Genomic DNA, 22,626 nt, shown 5'->3' with positions numbered 1-22,626 from the left:
AAACAAACTGTCTAAGCTGGGTCAGGTACTCGGCAGATGTTTGCTGAGTATCATTCTTCATGGAAATCCCCGTGGAACTCCTACATTTTCTCCTCTCTTCTCCTTCCTTTCAGAACCTCAGAGCGATAGAGCCAAAAGACCAGTGCCTCATTTTGCTGACATGGAAAAGGAAACTTTGTGGGGGAACGAGATCTGCTTGCAGTCAGCCAGAGAGACAGAATAGGTGCAGCAGTGAGCTCTCATGACCTGGTGTCTGTTGCCTTCTGGTTAAGTTTTTCACTTGTAACTCTACAAACATCCCTTCTGTAAACATCTCCCTAAAAGTGGAGTAGGAAGCTCTCAAAAATGGACCACAAAGGAGTCAGGAATATAACTTTCTTTGCCCAGATTCCAGGACTTACAGTGAGAAAGCACCTTCTGGGAACTTCACAATGGCTAAAGTGTGCTAATGGGATGATGTGTTCTTGTACACCCACTGCCTCTGAACTCTGCTCTGCATTGCTGAGCAAACTACATTTCCCAGAATTCCTTGCTGGATTCCTTCCAAACAGGTTTACCACCGGGAGAGCTTGTTGGTGGGGGAGGGCAGGAAGAGGGAGGAGAGAGGAAGGGACTCACTTTCTGTTTCCAACTGAAGTCTAAATCAATCCAGTAACAACAGGCAGCTATCATACTACCCTCATTGTCACCCCTCAGAGGTCCCACTGCAGCTGACTAATGTCCCCTTGCTGGCCTGAACATGAGATGAACAATACTCTTCTTAGGAGAACCAGCCCCACTTGGTACATGGCCACTTTGAATAAAAGGTGCATTTTCTGGATTCTCTTGCAGCTATATTAGGTCATGTGACAAAGTTCTGGCCAATGGCAAAGGAACACAAATGATGTGTACAGATAGAAGTAGCTGGGTGTCTGATACTACATAGATTATGCTTGCACTCACTCTTAAGAGAGAGACATGAACTTTTACCCACGGAAGCCAGTATTATTTTGAACCTCTGTTAGAGTGGCTTGAATCTGTATCCTAACTAGTATCCCTAATGTGTGACCCATGAAAATTAGCCAGGCAGCACCAGTTCTAAAGAAGCTGACACCCCCCTGAAGCTGCTTCTGCCAAGGTCACTGATATCTCCCTTCGATAAATCTTGTGGGTGTTTTCTTCAGTCCTTGTCTTAATCACTCAGTGGCACTTGGCACTCATTCCTTCTTGAAACCCTTGTTTCCCCTGGCTCTGTGGCATCCCATACTCTCGGTTTTCTCCCACATCTCTGACCCTCTTTCCTTAGTCTTTTTTCTTCTTCCTCCTGTCCCTTAAATGCTGGTTGTGATCCTCTTTTTATCTCATTCTACACACGCACAGCCTGAGTGATTCACATTGTCTTGGTGCTGAGAACTTCCAAAATGTTGCTCTAGCCTGGATCATTGTTATGAGCTCTAGACTCACAAGGTCAATTGCTTGGTGGAAACCCCTCCCCCATGGTTATCTCATGGGCCCCTCAAGTCTAACTTCTTCTTCACTGAACTCATCACCTCTTCTATTCCTCCTCCTGGGTTCCCAGGCTCAGTGGTGGCACCACTGTCTACCTGCCTGCTTAGCCTGAGACCTGGCTCCATCCCAATTCCTCTCTCTCAGTCTTATCATCCCCATCCAGGCAAAGCATTGATTCTGTGGACCTACCCTTTCAGGTGTCCCTCAAATATCTCCACTTCTCTCTGTTCTCACTAGCACTACCTCGGTCCACCCTGCCATCTGCTTTCCTCCTCCACTCCTGCATTCTGAGTCATTTTCGGCAGCACACGCATCCTTAAAACCCCTCCACTGGCTTGCCAGTGTCCTTAGGATTAGGCAAAAAGTCTTTGCTTTGTTTTACAAGGCCCTTCGCTATCTGCCCCCACCCCCCACCCCATTACCTCCCTTGCTCTGCGTGTTCCAGTCCTGCAGAACTACATATGGTTCCCCCAACAAGTCCCTGCTCTGCTCTCCCCACACACTGCTCTGCCCGGGCTGCTCTTCCTGCTCCTTGTCAGCAGGCTTGCTGCTCTCAGGCTCAGCATGGACAGCTGCTTCTGAGAGCCTTCTCTGCCTACCCAGGCTGGGTGGCTGCCTCTCTTTGGTGTGCCCATGGCAGCCCAGAATGCCTGGTGGACAGGGAGCCCTCAGCAGGCTGTACTGCAGCGCTCTGCCTCCATCAGCCTCTAGGAGCCTGGAGTCCAGGGACAGCAAGAGCCGTCCTGTCTTTCTCACCCTTGTCTCTCCAGCCCCTAACGCAGGGGATACCTGACCCCAAACTAGATGAGTTACTTGACCTCTCTGACCCAAGACAAAATGGGAGGAAAGTGTTAAATTTCCAAGATTGGCTAGGGGATTAAATAAGATAAATATGCAAGTCTCTTGTCCAGGGGCCTGGCTTGGTAAATATAAAGTTCTTTTTCTTCTCTTTTTCTTTTTTTTTTCTTTCTTTTTGAAACAGGGTCTTACTCTGTCACCAAGGCTGGAGTGCAGCGGCATGATCATGGCTCACTGAAACATCGACTTCCTGGGCTTGGGTGATCCTCCCACCTCAGCCTCCTAAGTCTCTGGGACTACAGGCATGCACCACTATGACTGGCTAATTGTTTGTATTTTTAGTAAAGACACGGTTTTGACATGTTGCCTAGGCTGGTCTCGAACTCCTAGGCTCAAGTGATCCACTTGTCTCAGCCTCCCAAAGTGCTGGGATTATAGGCATGAGCCACCACGCCCAGCTAAAAGTTTCTTTTTAAAATCTGCTTGTTAGATATGCTCATAGAAAGGTAACTGGCCACAGAAGGGAGAGGAACGGCAGTCCATCCAGGGATCACTGGAGTGTCATATGAAATGTTATAGGAATCACAAGCCTTAGAACTTGAAAGGAACCCAAGGACCATCTAGGCTACTTCATGCAGGTAAAACAGCCACCTGTGCCCATCACACAACTGGGGCACAGCTGGAGACCCCAACAGAGAGGAGAGCTGATGGGTGACCAGAACTCAGGCCTCTGCACCATGGCAGCCTAGCTAATGGGTCTTGGCTGGAAGCTAACAGGAAGGCCTCTTTCCAGAAACACTATAAGCCGGTGTTTCTCAGATTGCTGGGTGTAATTCATAGGTAGATCATGAAATCAGTTTAATAGCTTTGACCAGCATTAACCCACTTCTGCCTAGCGTTCCATTATTGGAACACTAAGCCTGTGGGAGTTATTTACATCCCACTGCTTAAGGTCATCGCCAAGGTCTGATTTTTTACACAAAATTTTGCAACCTCCAGCATAAATGGGTTAAAACAAAACAAAACAGTACCAGAATGAAAAATAGTGCAAGATCTGTACAGTATAGTTGTATAAAACTTCTTGTTTTATCATTTGATGTCATGAAAGTCCCTGCTGTAGATAGAAGATGGGGGAGCTTGTGCTTCCGAGTGGTCATGCTTAACAGGGTGGGGAGCCCAGGGGAGTGGGGAATGATCTTGTAGATAGAGGTGGGTGGGGCCAGTGTGAGCCTGACGGTCAATTACTTCTCATTTCTAGGGAAGATTGAAGGAAAAGAAGGAGGGGGATGTAGAGGGGAGAGAAGACCTCAGTAGAGTTTGCACTATTATTAGGGCAAGTAAGCTGCTTCTGAAAAGAAGGGGTTTGCAAAGGCAACCTGGGCAAAAGCAACCTGCTGGAAGAACGTCATCCGCAGCTGACACTGTGGGAAGGACCCCATGCAGAAGCAATAGGGCAACCTGGTCCCATATCCTCATGAAATGCCTCTTATAATTGTGACATCTTGCAATGGTGGAGGACTTTACACTTTTCAGAGTTTCCAGCCCCTCATTTATTTCTCGTAAGACCTCTCGGAGGTGGGGGAGACGGTATCATTATCCCAATTTGGAGATGGGGAAAGAGGATTGGAGTGAGCTAAATGACTGCCAGATCCAAAACTAGAATTCAGAACTCCTAGTTTCTTAGTGAACGCTCCTTCTACACCACCATAATGTGAGTGCTCTGTGTTTACAGGGTGTATTCAAGTCCATGACTGCCCATTAGAATCCCCCCCAAAAATTCCAGGGCTGGCCTGAGTTACTCCTTAGAGCAATGAAATCAGAGTCCTGGGAGTAGGGCCCGGGCCTCAGGATCATTTAAAGCTCCATTTGCAGAGCCTCGTGCACAGCCAGGTTGGATCCATCTCCCAGTCCCCCAGCCTTGGCCCAGCCTGGCCAAGCTGCCCAGGAGGTCCCTTGGTGCCCTGGGCTCTGTTTCACTGTTTTGTAGAGTAACTTCCCAGTGGAGCTGCCACTGGGCCCCATCCTAACAGGTGAAGTCCCCTAGGCCCTCCAGAGAGGAGGTGTGAACTGGAAGATGGGGAGGCAGGCGGCTCTGACAGACAGAAAGCAAACAGCTTAGAGGAGTGGCAGGCTGCATTTTATTCATCGTTAAACACCCTTTAAGTCCTCTCTTGGAGTGCTGCTCAGAAAAATAGATGTATTGTTTGAGAAACCCTGCAGGCTTGTCCCGCATGCTCTAGCCCCCTCCTGAGAGAACATATAGCATAAAAAATGATTTGTAAAGCAATGGGGAGCTTCCTTAGGGAAGAAGGGGAAGGGTAAGAGGGTCTCGGGCCAGGTCCGAGTGCAGAAATCCTCAATGCATGAGACTAGCGTGGAAGATGTAGCAATTGTGCTCTGGGGTGCCTGAAGGTGCCAGAGCTGCTCCAGGGGCAACAGTCCAGGCCCCAAGTCCATGCTGATGAGCCCACCCTGGGGGTCAGGAATGGCCTCAGCAGGCCCTCCCTCCCTCCCTCTCCACCCTACAAAGTGAGGAGCCTTCAGAGTCACCACGAGCACATTATACAACAAAACAACAACCCTGCAACAGATAAAGCCCCAGCGCCTCTTCTGGACTCAGAAGTGCCCTAGGCTGGCTGTCTGGCTGTGCTTTCCAGACAGTGTGCATGTGGAATTGTGCTTTTTGTTTTTTAAGAATGTAAAAAGTTACAGTAAGATCGAACCACAGGGCCCGTCGCTCCTATGGTCTCTGCCTGGCTGGGCTGCCGTCTGCCTCAGTTCCCCAGAAGCTTCTCTTTTGGCCATGAGGGCTCAGTCACCCCTCACCCCAGAGCCCACAGGAAGAGGGGGTCTGCTGGGAGGCCCGTCTGAAGAACGGAGGATCCTGGGTCAATTCAGCAGCTATTTTCCAGGGTTTGGCTTGGGTTTGGATGCTGGCTTCTGTGTGAAACCTGAATACATGCAAATTGTACATAAAACTCCCCCAAGGCAGAGAGGGATTTTCCAGGCCCTGGTACATCTCTAGGGAGTTAAAATGGGAAATCTTTCTTCTTAAAGTGGCCCAGACTGAGACTTTTCCTTGGGGAAAAGGGATAGTAGCTCTTTGTAAGGCTGGTGTGTATGTGTGTGTGTGTGTATATATATATGCATGATACTGTGCAAATGCCCAGGGCTGCCTGGCATTTTCCACAATATGAGAGCCTGAGATTGCCTAAGCCTTCTGATGCCTTCTCCAGGCCTGAAGGCATTGCTTCATTCAGAGGACACAAAGGCCTGGCCACCTCGCTTTAGCAAGCTAGGACACCCAGGGTGGCTTCTTTACCTTTCTGCTCAGCTCTGAGAAGGCTGCTCGCCAAGACTCTGGCTTCTATGTGGCCACAGCCATATGGCGAGGGCTTCTTGGAGCTCATTCCACCTTTAAGGGAGCCCCACAGCGCCGGCATGATGGGTAAGTTCAGGCCTAAGGTTAGGAAGCAACTCCGGGAGCGTGAGGAAATTGTAGGCTACAGTGAGCTACCAGTGGTGGGAAAAATGAGACCCCCAGGATAGTGAGAGAGGCCACAGCATCTGAGGGAATGGAGCTCTTTTTTGGTCTGAGGTCTAGAAGAACCTGCACCAAAGAAAGGCATCCCCCTGTTCCTGAAATGATGGGAGAACCACATGCCTGGTTCAGTGAAGCAGCCCCTGGCGTCTGGGGCACTGAGCCCTTTGGCCTGACATGAGGGACGATGGCGTGACGTATCATGGCATCATGTGACTGAGACTGGGTTGGGGGATGGGGACAGGGGAACATAGGCAAAAATAAACATGTGCCACTGGATCCTGAGCTGCCACTGTACCTTGGAGGACTGGCGTTTCTCTGGGAAGTTGGGGGGTGGGAAGGGGAAGGGTCTCATTTTCCTGCCCCTTGAAACCACGCTTACGATTCCTTTAGAAGATTGCTCAAGCTGCCTTCAATTGCCTCTTTCCAAAACCAAAGCATAAGAAAAGAAGTAAAAACAGCTGAGGCTGCAGCATAAGCAACTTGGGATAGAGTCTAGGAAGCACCGCCAACAGAGAAGACTGCCAAGAAATGTTTCGAGTTTTTCTTCTCTGGAGGTGGGTCCTGGTTCCTCCCATGGAGACCAGGATTCTGTGTAGTGCTGCACGCTGGGCGGGGGATTGCCTGGAGGTCTCTTTAGGCCTGTCTAGCTCACACAGTCTTGATGCCTGGGTTTTAGGTTGCTGGACTGTTGCTGGGGCTCACTTACTGTGCGTAGGCTGTTATTTTGCCCCCAGATCAAGTCCTCACTATCTAGATGCCTCTATCATGGGGATCTCTTCTTCCCTTTCTGGACAGCTCTGATCCCCAAGTTATTTCCTGTTGCCTAGGTAACACCTCTAATTGAATGCCTTTTAATCGTTCCCTTTTTTAAAGGGATAAACGTGGATTTTATTTCCAGGTCCTGTCAGAGGGCCCTGCCCTAGAGAACATGTGTCCCTCTGAGTGGGCAATCCCTTCACTGTGACCGCAACCATGGCTTGGATGTGGGGGCACTCGCTGGGCTGGCCTGACAGTCACAGTGAATCCTGAAAGCATGGTTTTCACAGGAGCCCACCATTCAGTATTTAGCAAGACTGACCTCTCTCCTGGCCAGCGCTGCTTCACTGGCTTCACCCCAGATTAGGGTCCATATTTAAAAACTAATCCCAACTCAAACCAGAAATTACCCAAAATAGCTGGAGAGTCACTGAGATCTCAGGTAAGCTTTCCCTTCCTGCCATGAACTAGAAGGGGAAAGAAGAGTTTGACATTCAAGTTTGACTCAAATGCTGTATGCGTGAGCGCATGCGTGCATGTTTGTGTATGTGTGTGTTCCAGGCACATTTGCCAGGGAGAGAGATTTCACAGCATGGCTCGAGCTGGAGGCGGTGAGGCGGTGCTTTTCTAAGACTTCCTATCAGAAGCTCTGCCTACTGGTGGGTCACGCCGTGCCTGTATAAACTCTGGCACCTGTCCTTGCCCTCATCATAGATGAGAAAAATGGCCAGAGAGAGTGTTTGTTTACAGCCCCAGACCACCATCCTTTCAACGAAGCCTGGGTATCTGGCCTTCCTCCAGGTCAGGGGCCCCCGTGCTGCAGAAGGCAAGTCTGGGAGAATCTGTCCCTCGCCTGAGAGCAAAACTTTAATCCTAACATTACTTCCATCCACAAGTTTCACCAGCTCCCTCCCTCCTGCCTTCCTCTACCTCCAACAGGCTGTGCATGGAGAAGACAAATCCTCTTGATAAACAATATTTAGAAAGGGATTCTGTCTTTCCTGACCCCAAACACATCATGGCCTCTGGAACCAAACACCCTGACATTTGCAAGATGGCTTCTTTTGGGTTCCTGGTGCTGCAGGCCCTGGTTCCCAAGAACGCAGCTGGCAGAGCTGCCTCTTTCAGAGGAGGAGGAGAAGCTGGAGGGCTGCGCCCAGCAACCCCATGATCTCTCAAAGGGGGAAAAGTTGAACTCATCAACAGTAGTTAAGAAAAAAAAAAAAAAAAAATCCACACCAACAAAGAAATATCTTGTCTGAGGAGACTCAGATATTCCTGGTTAATATTGAAAAGGCCTGTTGTGGATGAGCTTGTGAAAGAAACGACGGTTGGGGGATTCAAGATCTGCCGATCCGAGCCTGGAGATTAGCCAGCTAAAGCCCAGCAGGGCTCCTGCAGCCTCAGGGCTCCCCTCCTCACAGGTGCCCCGGACTGCCCGCCATTAGAAGTAGCTGCCCTGTGCTCTGTGCTAAATGGACTAACTTTGGGCTGAGAAAGGCCAGCTAAGCCCCTCACCACTGCAATTTCCAAATCTGGGGGAAATGCCACAGTCCGCAAGTTGGTGCTATGTTTCATCTCATTGCATAATACTACACCATTCTCTGTGTGTAGTGGCTGTTCTATATATATACATCGGGAGGCAACATATGGCTGTCCCTACCCCCACCTGTCAAAACTGTGACTATATCACTTCTGACGACCAGAAGGAAGCTGCTAGGCTGGGCCAGGATTCTAAATGCTGAGGAGGTAATTCAGAGCCACGAAAAGTTGCACCATATGCTTTGGGGTTGCCGGCTGCTTCTGTGCATGGGGACGGGGTTTAGTGCCAGTCTGCAAAACCCTCCTCGCTGCGGTATGCCCTGGGTGGGGACCTGGGGGGGCCACGTTTTCTCTCCCTGAAGGAGAATCTGCTGGGGGCCACGGTTCTCGAAAAGGGAACTCACAAGGAACACAGGCGTCCCCAAAACCTGCCCTTGATAACATCAGGCCTGGCCAAATAGTATTTCTTTAAAAAAAATTTTTTTTGTTTCATTTTATTGGATAAAGATTAAGAAAGCGCCAGCAGTGACTGAGAGAAGGGAAGCAAACCACGCTCGGCGGCCCCGCGGCCTGGAGAGGGTCCCTGGCGCGGGCGGACGGGCGGTCTACCTGGAGGCGCTGGTCTCGGCCAGCCGGTTGTTCATGATGCCCAGGGCGCCCACGCCGCCCGAGAAGCCGTTCTGGCGCGTGTTGACGCACACGCTGCGCGGGTAGCCGTTGGCCGTCTCCGACAGCTGCTTCTGCAGCAGCGCCAGCGACACCTTGTTAGAGGCCGTGAGGTCGCGCATGGAGATGAGCTCGCCCGAGAGGCGGCGGCCCTCGGCGTCGCTGTCGCGGGCCGCGGGGTCGGCGCCGAGCGCGGCCAAGCGGCGGCGCAGCCGGGAGCCCGGGGTGATGGCATTGCGCCGGGACAGGGGCGCGCCGGGCGCCGGGCAGCAGCGCGCGCAGCAGCGGCAGCTCAGCTTGCGCAGCATCCAGTTGAGCACCTGCTTGATGAGGATGGAGATGACGTTGAAGAGCGAGTAAATGCAGCACACGCCGAGCAGGATGAAGAGGAAGTTGCCCAGGCGGTAGAGCCCCTGGTTCCGGTAGGCGGCGTGCTGGCTGCTCACCAGATCCCCGAAGCCGATGGTGCTGAAGGTGACGAAGCAGAAGTAGAGCGAGTCCACGTAGTCCCAACCCTCCACGCTGGTGTACATGGCCGAGGCGCAGCACGACAGCAGCACGGCGAACAGGCCCAGGATGAGCAGCACGTGATACACCGAGGGCTTCCAGCCCGCCAGGCTGTCGGCATCCGAGAGCGCGGAGCCACGGCGGAAGGTGGCGGGCAGCAGGCCGCTGCGGCGCAGCTGACGCTCCCGGCAGGCGCGCATGATGAAGGCCAGCAGCGAGATGATGCGCTCCAGGAAGAGGTTGAAGAACAGGATGGTCCCGGCGCAGCCGAACAGCCCATAGGCGATGAGGAAGGCCTTCCCGCCCACCGTCGCGGGGGTGGTCATGCCGAAACCTGTGGAGACAGGGCAAGGTCAGCGCGGTCCTGGCCGCGCAGGTGGTCCTCACTGGGCGTCAGGGGGTACGGGGGCGGGGGCATGCAGGTGCTTGCATGGCTCCTATCTCCAGTGGCACCACTCAGGTAGAGGAAAAACAGCACTTAGTCATTTCTCTCCCTTGGTGGCACCTGATAGGGTTCTTGATCTTGGCAGCCCCTAAACTGATGGAGGAGACATGGCCCTTCATCTTGGGGACCTGTAAACCCAAGTGGGTGGGGCAGGTAGTCACTAGGAAGGATCCATCATGACAAAATATAGAAACCACTGCTGCACAGGTGCAAACCACTGAGATACCCACAAAGCCAACCAGGGACACCTGCTCTCCCACTCCTCCAAATTGTTTAAAAACTGTCATTTAGTTCATAAATACATTAATATACTAGAGTAGGTGAGTTTTGTTGGGTGAATTACAAATATTTACATTAGAAATCAAAACCAACATAGATCTCTTCAAAGATATCTAGCTGCTTATGTGCTTGTGCACTTTTTATACCAGTCTCGTTACTTGGAAACTCCACTGCCTACTTGAGAATGATGAAAAAAGCCGAGTAATCTTAGTGCTGTGACTAATTTTCACTTCACAGGCACTTCGAAAAGGCCTTTGCTCAAAGGATCATATTTTCTTTCTGGCGGCGGGGGGGGGGGGACAGGTTCTTTGTCACCCAGGCTGGATGTAGTGGTACAGTCATAGCTCACTGCAGCCTTAAACTCCTGGGCTCAGGTGATCCTCCTGCCTCAGCCTCCCAAGTGATAGGACTGCAGGTGTATGCCACTATGTCCAGCAAATTCTTTGTTATTTTTTCTAGCGGCGGAGAAAGGACCATATTTTCTTAGTCTGCCAACATTTCATGCCTCTGGAATTGGGCATAAGGCCAAGTGGGTAGTCCGTCACTTCCCTAGTTCTTACAATGTGAATATGGGGTGACAAGAGAATGTGCATTTCAAATCAATTCCCAGATGACTCCAAAGTCTTTCACACTAGAATAGCAGGCTTTTCTGTTTAAAGGGCAGTTTTTAAAGAGTTGTCATATGTGCCCAATTTTTTTCTCAACTGTGCCATAGATTTTCAGTCCCTCCCTGTTATTAAAAAAAATCGGTTTACCAACTCTGCCTACTAACGAAAGGACCCCAAAATTACGTGTCAATGCTCAAAAGTCAACTGCAGCTCCTCTTCTTTCCTCAAGTAAGTTATTTGGAATTGGAATGAATCCAAGCTGAACAACTGTTGACTATGAGTCTTTCTCCAAAAGCCTGGTTTTTAAATGTAACCTGTAGCACACCTGGGCGGGCAGCCTTGTTAGGGAAGCATTAATAGGGCTTTGCCTTAATTAGGACTGCTTGCTCTGGGACCAGGTAGAGTGTAACCAGGTAGCTAGAGTTAATGGTCTCTGAAAAGAGCTTTGTGAGGCTGACAAAAGGATTGTTTGAGAGTAGTCAACCCACACCCTTCAGAGATTGAGCATGGCTCTGCCACTGGGTGCCGGCCCCTTCTCAACCAAGGGTCACCATCAATCATCCTTGCTCACACTTGTGGCCAAAGGCAGGCTCTGGCCCAGCTGGGTCCTGTGCTGCTGGTATGTCTAAAATTGCTTTGTTCTGGGAGGTCTACACAACTGCATATTGCTTCAGGCCCTTATCGTTGTTAACTTACCACTTGTTCAAAGCACAGACTTTAAGGGTGTCTTTATCAATTGATTTCTGCAGAAGGTGTGGCTGCCTGCCAGTGTGCTCACCCATGCCATCCAGGGCAGTGCAGAGTGGCAGCTCTGCCTCTCCAGATTGAGCTCCCTGCCCAGTGCTGGCTGTGGTCTGTGGGACCCATGGTTGCCTGACTCTGGCTATGGGAGGGGGTTTCATCTCTTAGTGGAAAGATTCACTTACTGCTTCGAGTCAGCTGAAAACAATGGATCGTTTGTCTGAGCAGCACCATGGTACCGTTCAACACCTCTGGCAGCGATCAGGGGCATCCCTGTTTAATTTGTGCCCTATGGCAAAAAGGCTACCTGTGCCCTGCCAGTGGGGTGGGGCCAGCCCTGGGAAAGTGGAGAAGAGTTTGTCTTATGCGGCTTTCTAGTTCTCTAAACAGACTATAGAAAATATTTCTTGTAATACTTTCAGAGTACATTCCTTAAGCCTATGCATATAGGCTTAATCATTTTCTAGACTATCTGAAGAAAATGCGCAGTTGCCTGAGCGTGGTGTTCATCTTATGCTTAATGACTCAGGTTAGGGAAAAATCTTATGTTACCCATGTTGAGGAAGATGAATTATGTCCCTAGATTCACAGAAAGTGAAAAAAACCAAAGTAGCTATGTAACCAAGAACTTGATAGAGGGATTTTGCTATATTTTAAAGCCACACTCAAGTTCTTGAGTTTATAAAGAAATCAACTCTGAATTTACATGGCTATAAGTGGAGTGGGAGTGTATGTGTATATTTATAAAACGTTTTAGACCAATAACCTAAATGTCTAACAACACAACTAAATGATTGTCTATTCATGAAAACTATACAGCAATTAAAAAGCATGAACCGGCCGGGCGTGGTGGCTCAAGCCTGTGATCCCAGCACTTTGGGAGGCCGGGATGGGCGGATCATGAGGTCAGGAGATCGAGACCATCCTGGTTAACACGGTGAAACCCCGTCTCTACTAAAAAATACAAAAAACTAGCCGGGCGAGGTGGCGGGCGCCTGTAGTCCCAGCTACTCTGGAGGCTGAGGGAGGAGAATGGCGGGAACCCGAGAGGCGGAGCTTGCAGTGAGCTGAGATTGCGCCACTGCACTCCAGCCTGGGCGACAGAGCGAGACTCCGTCTCAGAAAAAAAAAAAAAAAAAAAAAGCATGAACCATAGCTACTTGCAACAACACGGATAAATCTCACAAAAAGAATGTTGAACAAAATAAGCTGGACACAAAAGAATACATTCTGCATTGTTCCATTAATATAAAATTCAAAATCAGGCCAAAGTACAGCCTTTTTTAGGGAGGCATGCATGGTTGGTAAAATTATAAGGGAAAGCAAGGAAGTAATTTTGATAAAAGTCAGAATTGGGACTTCCTCTAGAGCATGGCAGGGGGTAGTAGCTGAGAGGGGACACAGGGGACCTCTGGGGTGTTAGAAATGTTTCTGTTGACCTGGGTGGTAGTTACATGTGTGTTAGCTGTATAATAATTTGTCAAATTGTATGTTTTGTGAGTTTTTTTGTACTCATAATGAGAAAAAAAATTTAAATTTCTAGACTGTTAGAACTCTCAGATACCCAATTCTGACGTACCCCTCACTATATAGGTGAGGGAGTAGGGGCTGAGGGGCTGTGACCTGCATCTTGGGGACAGACTCCCACCTCTTTGTCCTGGCTTCAAGCCTGGTACATAGACCAGTATACAGAACACTGCATCTACTCACTGAGGGAAAACAAAATCTCTTATAGAAGGATAACTCTGTTAAATTCCTAAGGTAATTGAAAATCCTGGGCCTGGAAAACTAATACTTTGTCTAAGAAAATGTTGAATTGGATTTTTCAGCTAAAGCCTCAAAGCTGAGAACAGTATGTGTACATTTCTGCCCATTCTAAAGAGAAGTTCCAGACACATCCATGCTGGACTCACTAAAACAGCAAAACAGGTCTGGGGCTAGCAACCCCCCACACCCCCACCTCCAGGCTATACGGAAAGGCTAGGGATTGATGGAATCTTCCATCAATTGGGAAGTCATTGTGGGGAGTTGTTGTGACAGTGGGGAGTGCTGTGGATTCTTTCACTCACCCCCAGGCCAGGGGATGGTTGGATCAGGGAAGGTCAAAAGGACTAATGGGGCCGGGCACCGTGGCTCACGCCTGTAATCCCAGCACTTTGGGAGGCTGAGGCAGACGGATCATGAGGTCAGGAGATCGAGACCATCCTGGCTAACACAGTGAAACCCCGTCTCTACTAAAAAATACAAAAAGTTAGCCTGGCGTGGTGGCGTGCGCCTGTAGTCCCAGCCACTCGGCAGGCTGAGGCAGGAGAATGGCATGAACCTGGGATCTGAACCTGGGAGGCGGAGCTTGCGGTGAGCCCAGATCGCGCCACTACACTGCAGCGTGGGCGAGAGCGCGAGACTCCGGCTCAAAAAAAAAAGAGGACTTATGGAGCTTCAGCAAGAAGAAAGCCCAGCAGCTCACTTCCCAGCTGGCTGGGCACAGTCGCTTACAGGCCCACCTAGAATGGAGCATGGTGAGAGTCCTGGGAGAACCCGGCAGTGTCCCCTGGAGTCCAGAGCTGTGCTCGAGAGTTCTCTGGCTGGGAGGCTGACTGGGGTAGCCCCCACAGGCACGGGAGGAAGAGGGCAGTCACGGGAGCCATCTGCACTTCAAGGGCTTGCTGCATCAGGAGGCGTGAGGGTGACATGGGTCACTAGAGGGTGACAAGTGGATACTGAGAGGAAGAGATCTGAAGAGTCTGCTCAAGAGGACCACCTGCTGGAGCAAGGGGGCCCTAGCAAGAAGAGGCTGAGGGGCAGAGGGCTGGGGATGGCATGAGAAGGAGTCACAGGAGGAAGGATGGAGAGGGCAGTGCCCGCTCAGGGAATGGGGCAGGGAGTGGTCCCTGTGCAGGGCTCCCAAGGACCCATAAATAGGCGCCATGAAAGCACATATGCCTGTTCTAACAGGGAGCCTTGCAACCCCACCAGCAAAAGTTAAGAAGGAATGATAGTGGCTCCAGTGATGCAAGATCACCCCCATGCCCCATCCACTGCAGGTCCCCTGAGCCATGTGTCAGCCTGGAGCTAGAGGGGGAGGCTAAACTGATTAGAAGTGAATTTGAAGATTTGATTAAACATCTGAGAATGTCTCAATCTTAAAACTGGTACTTAACAACAAAAGAGGCTGGGCGTGGTGGCTCACGCCTATAATCCAAGCACTTTGGGAGGCCAAGGTGGGCAGGTCACCTGAAGTCGGGAGTTTGAGACCAGCCTGACCAACATGGAAAAACCCCGTCTCTACTAAAAATACAAAAAATTAGCTGGGCATGGTGGTGCACGCCTGTAATCCCAGCTACTCGGGAGGCTGAGGCAGGAGAATTGCTTGAATCTGGGAGGCAGAGGTTGTGGTGAGTCGAGATCACATCACTACCCTCCAACCTGGGCAATAAGAGTGAAACTACATCTCCAAAAAAAAAAAAAGAAAGAAAAGAAAAGAAAGAAACTGGCTGAGTGTGGTGGCTCACACCTGTAATCCCAGGCGGATCACTTGAGGCCAGGAGTTCGAGACCAGCCTGGGCAATTTGGCGAAACCCCGTCTCTCCTAAAAGTACAAAAATTAGCTGGGCATGGTGATGTGTGCTTGTAATCCCAGCTGCTTGGGAGGCTGAGGCATGAGAATCGCTTGAATTGCAATGAGCCAAGATTGCGCCACTGCCCTCTAACCTGGGCGACAGAGCGAAACTCTGTCTCAAAAAAAAAACAAACAAAAAAACCCAAAACACAAAAAGACATAAAAACCAACTATTTGGAAAACTCTAGCGTCTACCCAAGATGTTAAGGAATCTAAAAAGGAGTTCTTGAGGACAATAGATGAGACAAAGCCATTTCCGGTGTTGGCCCATTTAATAAACTGGTTCCACCTGGATTTTCTCTTCACTGTGGTGAAAGTCACCACCTAACAGTGCATCATCGCATGTCATCATGACAACCTGTGGGGGAGGCCAGCTCCATTCAACACATGTGGAAACTGCAGGTCAAAGGGTGAAGCAGTTGCGAAGGCCCCACAGCTTGCAAATGGTGGAGCTGAGATTGAAACCCAGGTGTGCTAGCATCTAAAGTTCATGCTCTTTCCACCACACTAGACTGTATTCTGAGGGCACCAAGGAAGCTCCGTTTTTTGTAAAAACCAAATTGCAGTCCTCCAGGGCCACAGCCCGGGAGCATCTTCGTGGGAGAGCGGCTGCTGCTCAGAGTTGTGACTCCCATCCTTAAGAGTCCTCTGTCCTCTCTGGCCCCCTTTCTACTGATCATTGCTGCCCCCTTCACAGGGGAGAGAGGCCATGGCCTGTCCCCTAAAGAGTCTGCCAAGGTAGACTCATGACCTTCCCATGGCACAGCTCAGACAAGCTGGGCTATTTACATAAGACTTGACCCAGGGCTTGGGGACAGCAGGAGGAATGAGGTGCAGAGGAGACTCCTGCTTCTGGGTGACAGTCTGCCTGGTTGACTGCAGCCGGGGTGCTTATTGGCCTCTTGGGGCCCCCACAGGCCTGCCCTGCCTGACCTACTTTCGTGAGGCCGAGGCCATCTCCTGCACTCTCTGGGGGCCTCTTCTGACTCCTCTAAACTCTTCCATGTCTGGACTCCTGGCTTCTGCCCAAGGCCATCTATTGGAGTTTGGGTTTCCAGTTGAGGATCTGCCTTTTTCCTGGATGACCAAACCTAGAATGAGACCGGCCTCATGCTCCGTCCTCACAGGGGTGTGGCTTTATCCGAGGGCCTCAGCAAGGCAACCAACACCAGACATGAAGCTGGTAAGACCAACATCCACCTATTCATTCCTTCAGCAAACATTTACTGTGGCCAGCATCAGGTTGGCAGCATCATGCTAGGCTCAGGAATATGGTGGAAAACCAGACAGATGCAGTTCCCGTCCTCATAGTCTCTGGGCTGCCTTCCTAGAGGCCCCTCACTGGGTTTCTTAGCAGTTTTGTACAGATCCTGTCCCCTTTGCTGCCAGCAGGCTCACCCCTGGGACAGGGCACATAAACTCTGGGCCAGAACTTGTCCTGGGGTCCTCTTACGGCCCTGACTCAGCTTGCATTCAGCATAACTTAGCCAGGGAGTGCTGCAGGCCCCAAATGATGCTAAATACTAGACTGGCTGTGTAGCACCATCTGCCCAGAATGAAGGGACAGGTGGGCCAGAAGGGTCTCTGACAGCGCAGAGGGCAGCCAGTGAAAGCGTCCTTACTGTCCTATTCCTGAGGTCTCTCTGTGCCTGCTTTACTGCCCTTCGCTTTCCTACAGAGCACACTCAGTTCAGCCTAGGAGACAAAGTGGGGGTGGAGGACGGTCCATCTTCTTCCACATCAAGGTCAGTAGGTTCAGAGCGCTGGGGGATGCTGGGACAGGCTTCCTGCTGAGGGCACTGGGGCCTATGCTTGTGCCACCGCCTAGCCAGTTGCCTCCCAGGGTAGAAGAGCAGTCTCCCAAGCTCTTGCCATTTGTGGGGAGCCAAGCTGCTCTGGAGGGGGGCTTCAAAGCTTCAGCCAGAGAAAAGGCAAACCCAGCCACCCTGAGAATCTCCTCCTCCCGCTCAATCACACCCTGCAGAGGCGTAATCTGTCCCTGGGTTCGCACCAAGCCTGCTATTTTGTTTATGCCACAATTGATCTGCCATCCCAGTTTGCAAAGAGCAGACACTTGGGGGCTTTATTATGCCACTTTGACAAAAGCTGTGAAGCTCGTTCCCACAGCCTGTCTGGTGCCGCCTTCACAAATGGGGCCCTGGTGACGGGGCCTTCGGAGTTCAGCTCAGAGAGCATGGAAGTGAGATGGAAAGGCCAGCACTGATCTGTATCGTGCAGCCCTGGGCGGCAGCCTCAGTTGGGCCCTTGACACACTCCTCCCATCCAGGCCCCCAGCCACCCTATGAGGGAGGCACTATTACCCCCAACAATGCAGGCAAGGAAACAGGCTGAGGGAGGGGACGCATTCACTGAAGTTAGTTTGCACGTGGCTGAGCTGACCCTGAAGTGCATGCTCTTTCCACTTGCTGGACAGATGGGAAGTCTTGACTCATTACCCACTGGAAACTTTTCCTGCTGGGCTCTGCACTGTCAACTGTGAGAGAGGGAAATAAAACATACTGTACAGTCCAATCTGGGATACTTCTGAGAGTGAAAGTGGCTCTACTGGTAACTACCCTAGGACAGCCTGTATAAACCAGGGCTGTTCCAAGCAACTGGGACGCATGATTAAAATGCAGATTCCGGCCGGGCGCGGTGGCTCAAGCCTGTAATCCCAGCACTTTGGGAGGCCGAGATGGGTGGATCACGAGGTCAGGAGATCGAGATCATCCTGGTTAACACGGTGAAACCCCGTCTCTACTAAAAAATACAAAAAAACTAGCCGGGCGAGGTGGCAGGTGCCTGTAGTCCCAGCTACTCGGGAGGCTGAGGCAGGAGAATGGCGCGAACCTGGGAGGCGGAACTTGCACAGTGAGCTGAGATCTGGCCACTGCACTCCAGCCTGGGCGACAGAGCGAGACTCCGTCTCAAAAAAAAAAAAAAAAAAAAAAAAAAAAAATGCAGATTCCATGGCAGGTCCCGCTCAGAGGTTTATTTAGTGGGTCAGAAAAGAAGCCTAGGAATTTCATTTTAACAAATGTGCCCAGATAAATCTGATGTAGGTGGAATATTCCTTTAAGAATGCCATTCTTTTAAGAAATAATGTTAATAAGGTATTCCAGATGACCCTATTGGTTGGAATCTGTCCAACTACAAATATTTTGATTTAAATTTCCATTGGCCTAAAATTTTTGTGGTGGGCACTGCAGCTCTCTCCTTACCAATCATTCTCCCAACCTGTACTATGTTGAGCAGCAGCCAGGCTACTTGAAGAAGTGACCCAACTCCAGGAATGGGCTCTATTAGTCTAGGTCAATCAGGATAATCCAGTTCCTTACCATGATTGGCTCAAGGATGGGTAGACCTAAGTCAATCAGTGCAGAGCATTTTCATGGCTACAGAGAAGCCATGGGAAGGCTGAGGCGTGGACTCAGTGGGCAGGGATGGAAAAAGACTCTGAAATACTGGCCATGGCCCATGGCTCATTAGGGTTGCCAGGTAAAATACAGAACACCCAGTTAAATATGACTTTTGGGTAAACAAGAAACCATTTTTTAAGCGTAAGTCCCAAATATTGCATGGGACATACCTATGCTAAAATATAGTTGATTATCTGAAATTCAAATTTCACTGGGCATGCTGTCTTTTTATTTCCTAAATCTGGCAACCCTACTCATGACCCCAGTTGTCAGCTTGGTACACTCCTCTGAGAAGCTTCTCCCAATATTCCCATCTCATTTGATCCTTCCTGACTGGCCAGTGTTGGGATTAAGAGCCTCACTTTAATAATCAAGGACCCAAGGCTCACACAAGGCTGAGCCCTGCCCAGCCAGGCCAGCGGCCAGGCCTTCCCATGTCCCTCTCTCTCCAAACAGGGAGAAGTGGGAGATGTGGGGAGGGCTGTGGGATGGAGGGCGGGGCTGCCAACAGCCTGCTCTGTGGCTGGAACTGCGACATCGCCTCTCCGGGAGTAGGAGGGGCTTCTGGCCAGACTCAGTGGGGGAGGACTGGACACTTGAGAGGGCACTGGGCCAGAGACTGCCCTGGGACATGTGCCCCAGCCCTGGTACCTCAGGGCTGCACATGTCAGCTTTCTCCATGTCACACCCCTGGGGAGGACAACCGACCACCCTGGACAAGCCCTGAACCTTTTGGGACAGCTGGTGCTAAAAGAATGGCTGGAGAAGTCATTAAAGCACTTACTGAGGACTGAAAATGTGGAGGGGATAATAACCGCTGCTGTGTATCGAGCCTCACTATTTCCACGCACCGTGCCAAGTGCTGCAAGCGTATCGATTCATTTAATCCTCATAACAACTACATGAGGCTCCGTGTTTTCATTGATTCCAAGCCACAGCTTTTTTCATCTCATGTTAATATCTCTGAAATCATGCATCTTACAGTCAATGGCCTGATTGTTTATTTGGCAGTATTTTAAATTCTTAAAGGTACATACCATGATGGTGTGTTTATAACCAATAGTGTCTTAGATTTGATGAACTACAGTGGGGATGATTATTGTCCCCAGTTGTGAGATTAGTAAACTGAGTTGCATTTAACAGATAAAGACGTTGAAGTTCAGTAACTTGCCCGAGGTCACAAAGCAAAGCACATGGCAGAGATTTGAAACTAGAGGAAGGAGCGTGCAGTGTGGTAAAGGAAAGCAGCAAATATACAAGAGTTTGGAAGAAGGAGAGGTAGGTTGCTTTTGGCAAGAGCAGAAATTCTCAATTCTGGCTGCACAATAGAATCACCTGGGGAACTGAAAACAATCCCCAATCCCCAATCCCCGGATGCATCCAGACCAGTTTAGGTCAACATCAGAGCTGAGGCCTTCCTGGTGGAATGATTACGAAGGACATATGGAAGAAGAGATGCTTGTGTTTAGTCTTAACAATTGGGTGGGGCCGGGCACGGTGGCTCACACCTGTAATCCCAGCACTTTAGGAGGCTGAGGCAGATGGATCACTGGAACCCAGGAGTTCAAGACCAGCCTGGGCAGCATAGTGGGACCCCATTTCTACAAAAAAAATGTGAAAATCAGCTGGGCGTGGTGGTGTGTGCCTGTGGTCCTAGCTACTCAGGAGGCTGAAGTGAGAGGATGGCTTGAGCTCTGGAGGTCAAGGCTGCAGTGAGCCATGACTGCACTATTGCACTCCAGCCTGGGTGACACAGCAAGACCCTGTCTTTAAAAAAAAAAAAAAAAAAAAAAATTAGGTGGGATTTCAAGAGATTGACAGGGAGCAGAGGCCTAGGCTTGGGAAAGGTGTCCCCTGCTGGGAGAGTGTAGTGCCCAGGGCCATTGGGCAGGGCGAGGGGGTTCAGCCTGCTGGTGAAGCCTGGCCCATAGGAAACGTCCAGTGACTCTGGCTGACGGAGCAGGGGAATCTGTGGAAGAAGGCAAGGGACAATGCTGGTGAGGCAGGAGAACAGGGAATTGGGGTAACCAAAGGTTAAGGCATAAGAACAGTGGGTGCAGCCAGTTCTAGGCAAGATTAGGCAGCACGCAGGCCACATCCTCACTCCTGTGATAACAAGATGGAAGTTTCCACTTCAGCCTCTGACTGACTGTGGGCCAAGCGGTCACTTCAGCCTCTGACTGACTGTGGGCCAAGCGGTCACTTCAGCCTCTGATTGGTCACGGGCCAGTCCTTCATAGGGTGTAACTAACCCTAGGCCTCTAAAGGGCACCTAGGGGTGCCAGCAAATTCTTTTAGCTTTATAAAAACCCTGGGGAGAGGCGGAGGTTGCAGTGAGCTGAGATCACGTCACTGCACTCCAGCCTGGGTGACAGAGTGACACTCCGTCTCAAAAAAAAACCCCAAAAAACAAAAAACAATATTCATTCATTCAACAAACATTTATTTGCACATGATGTAGCAGGCTGTCATAGGCATTAGGGATACAGCTTTAAACAAAGCAGACAACATTGACAGTTCTGGAGCATACATTCTAGTAACAATAAACACATTTGTAAACAGCATGAAAAACCAACAAAAACCCTGGGGAGCACTGCAATAGAGAGGCTCTTGGGCCACCTGCTTAAGTCGGCTCCCACTCTGTGGAATGTACTCAATAAATCTGTGCTTTCATTACTGCTTTTTTTTTTTTTTTTTTTCTTTTAAGTGTATTCTTTGAGACAGGATCTTGCTGTCACCCAGGCTGGAGTGCAGTGGCGTGATCTTGGCTCACTGCAACCTCTGCCCCCTGGGCTCAAGTGATCCTCCTGCCTCAGCCTCCAGAGTAGCTGGGACTACAGGCACCCACCACCACACCTGACAACCGTTCTTTTGTTGCTTTGTTTTTCATTGCTTTATTCTTTCGTTGCTTTGTAAGGTTTTTTCTATTCTTTGTTTAATATGCCAAGAACCCGGACAACTCACAGTCAAGGCCTTCCATCTGGTAACATTGGGAGCACCTCCTAGCTACCTTGGACTCAAGCTGACCCTACAGGAGCTTTGTGGAGTGAGCATTGCCTGGCACTTTTAGGTGGCAGCATCCAAGCCTAGCACCTGACATTGTGCCCTGCTCTGTAGAAACTTCTAGGCTCTGGCAAGCCTCATGCTCAGAAGACAAACTCACCAAGTCTTCACTCCTGCAGGATTGGGAAGGGCTCTCTTGGAGAGCTGAGAGCAGAACTAGGAACAGGGGTGGTGGTGTCAGGCTCTGGCGCCTCCGCCTGCTGAGGGGGTGACACGGACACATTCCTTACTTTCTCTGACCCTCGCTTCTCCCTCTAAAAATGGCCCAATGCCCTACCTTATTTATTTATTTATTTATTTTTGTTTTTTTGGGACAGTCTCACTCTGTCACCCAGGCTGGAGTGCAGTGGCATGATCTCGGCTCACTGCAACCTCTACCTCCCAGGTTCAAGCCATTCTCCTGCCTCAGTCTCCTAAGTAGCTGGGACTACAGGTGCCCGCCACCACACCCGGCTAATTTTTGCATTTTTAGTAGAGATGGGGTTTCACCATGTTGGCCAGGCTGGTCTCCAACTCCTGACCTCAGGTGATCTGCCTACCTCGGCCTCCCAAAGTGCTGGGATTGCAGGCATGAGCCACTGTGCCCGGCTCACTGCCCTACCTCTGAATGTCACTGTGAGGATTAAATGAGGACATGCATCCCACAGTGCCTGGGACATAGTGAGCTCCCCAAAAGCACCAAGCTTAGCTGGGAAGCACAAAGGGTGAGGCATGGACCTTATTTCACAGCAAAGCTGCTCAGGTGGAGCAGGCAAGGAATAGGCAAATCACGACATGACATACGGATTTCCATGGCAGGGAAATGCCCCCGTAGCCTGGCTCTACCATTGACTCGCCGTTCTCCTACCTCGCTGGGCCCCCATCTCCTCACCTCTGGGCTTACTTCCAGCTCTGGCCCCTGCGCTGGTAGGAGGCCCGGCTAGAGGTTAGGTACCATCTTTTCCAGTCCCCAAAGTGACAGTGTGTTTGTGTGGGAGGGAAATTTTAAAACGGGGCTGTTGTGAAACAGCTGAGACCGTGGGCTGCTGTATTTGTTGGCACTTGCTGGTTTGTCTGATTTGCAGAGCTGGATGGACGGCTCCCTGAGGACAGAAGCTCTTGGTTTTCTTCCCTCCAAAGCCAGGTGTGGGGTGGGAGCGTGCAGTGCACCC

General features: G+C 50.5%; 2 protein-coding genes across 3 annotated transcripts in view; one reads left to right on the top strand and one right to left on the bottom strand.

The window, feature by feature from the left end:
• MSH2 (mutS homolog 2) overlaps nt 1-21,157 on the top strand; it is a 123,044-nt gene extending 101,887 nt beyond the window's left edge. Inside the window, exon 16 of the mRNA XM_074011838.1 lies at nt 114-21,157. Within this exon, the coding sequence (XP_073867939.1) occupies nt 114-245 (132 nt within the window). The 3' untranslated portion in view covers nt 246-21,157. The remainder of the gene's footprint in view (nt 1-113) is intronic.
• The window catches only part of KCNK12 (potassium two pore domain channel subfamily K member 12), a 55,181-nt gene continuing 36,959 nt past the window's right edge, over nt 4,405-22,626 (bottom strand). For both annotated transcript variants that reach the window (XM_005575943.5, XM_074011839.1), the window contains exon 2: nt 4,405-9,635. In XM_005575943.5, the coding sequence (XP_005576000.2) occupies nt 8,734-9,635 (902 nt within the window). In that variant the 3' untranslated portion in view covers nt 4,405-8,733. The remainder of the gene's footprint in view (nt 9,636-22,626) is intronic.

This window comes from Macaca fascicularis, chromosome 13 (genome assembly GCF_037993035.2).
Source record: "Macaca fascicularis isolate 582-1 chromosome 13, T2T-MFA8v1.1".
Taxonomy (NCBI): domain Eukaryota; kingdom Metazoa; phylum Chordata; class Mammalia; order Primates; family Cercopithecidae; genus Macaca; species Macaca fascicularis.
The sequence above is the reverse complement of the archived record's forward strand: the minus strand, read 5'-3'. Positions and strand labels throughout refer to the sequence as shown.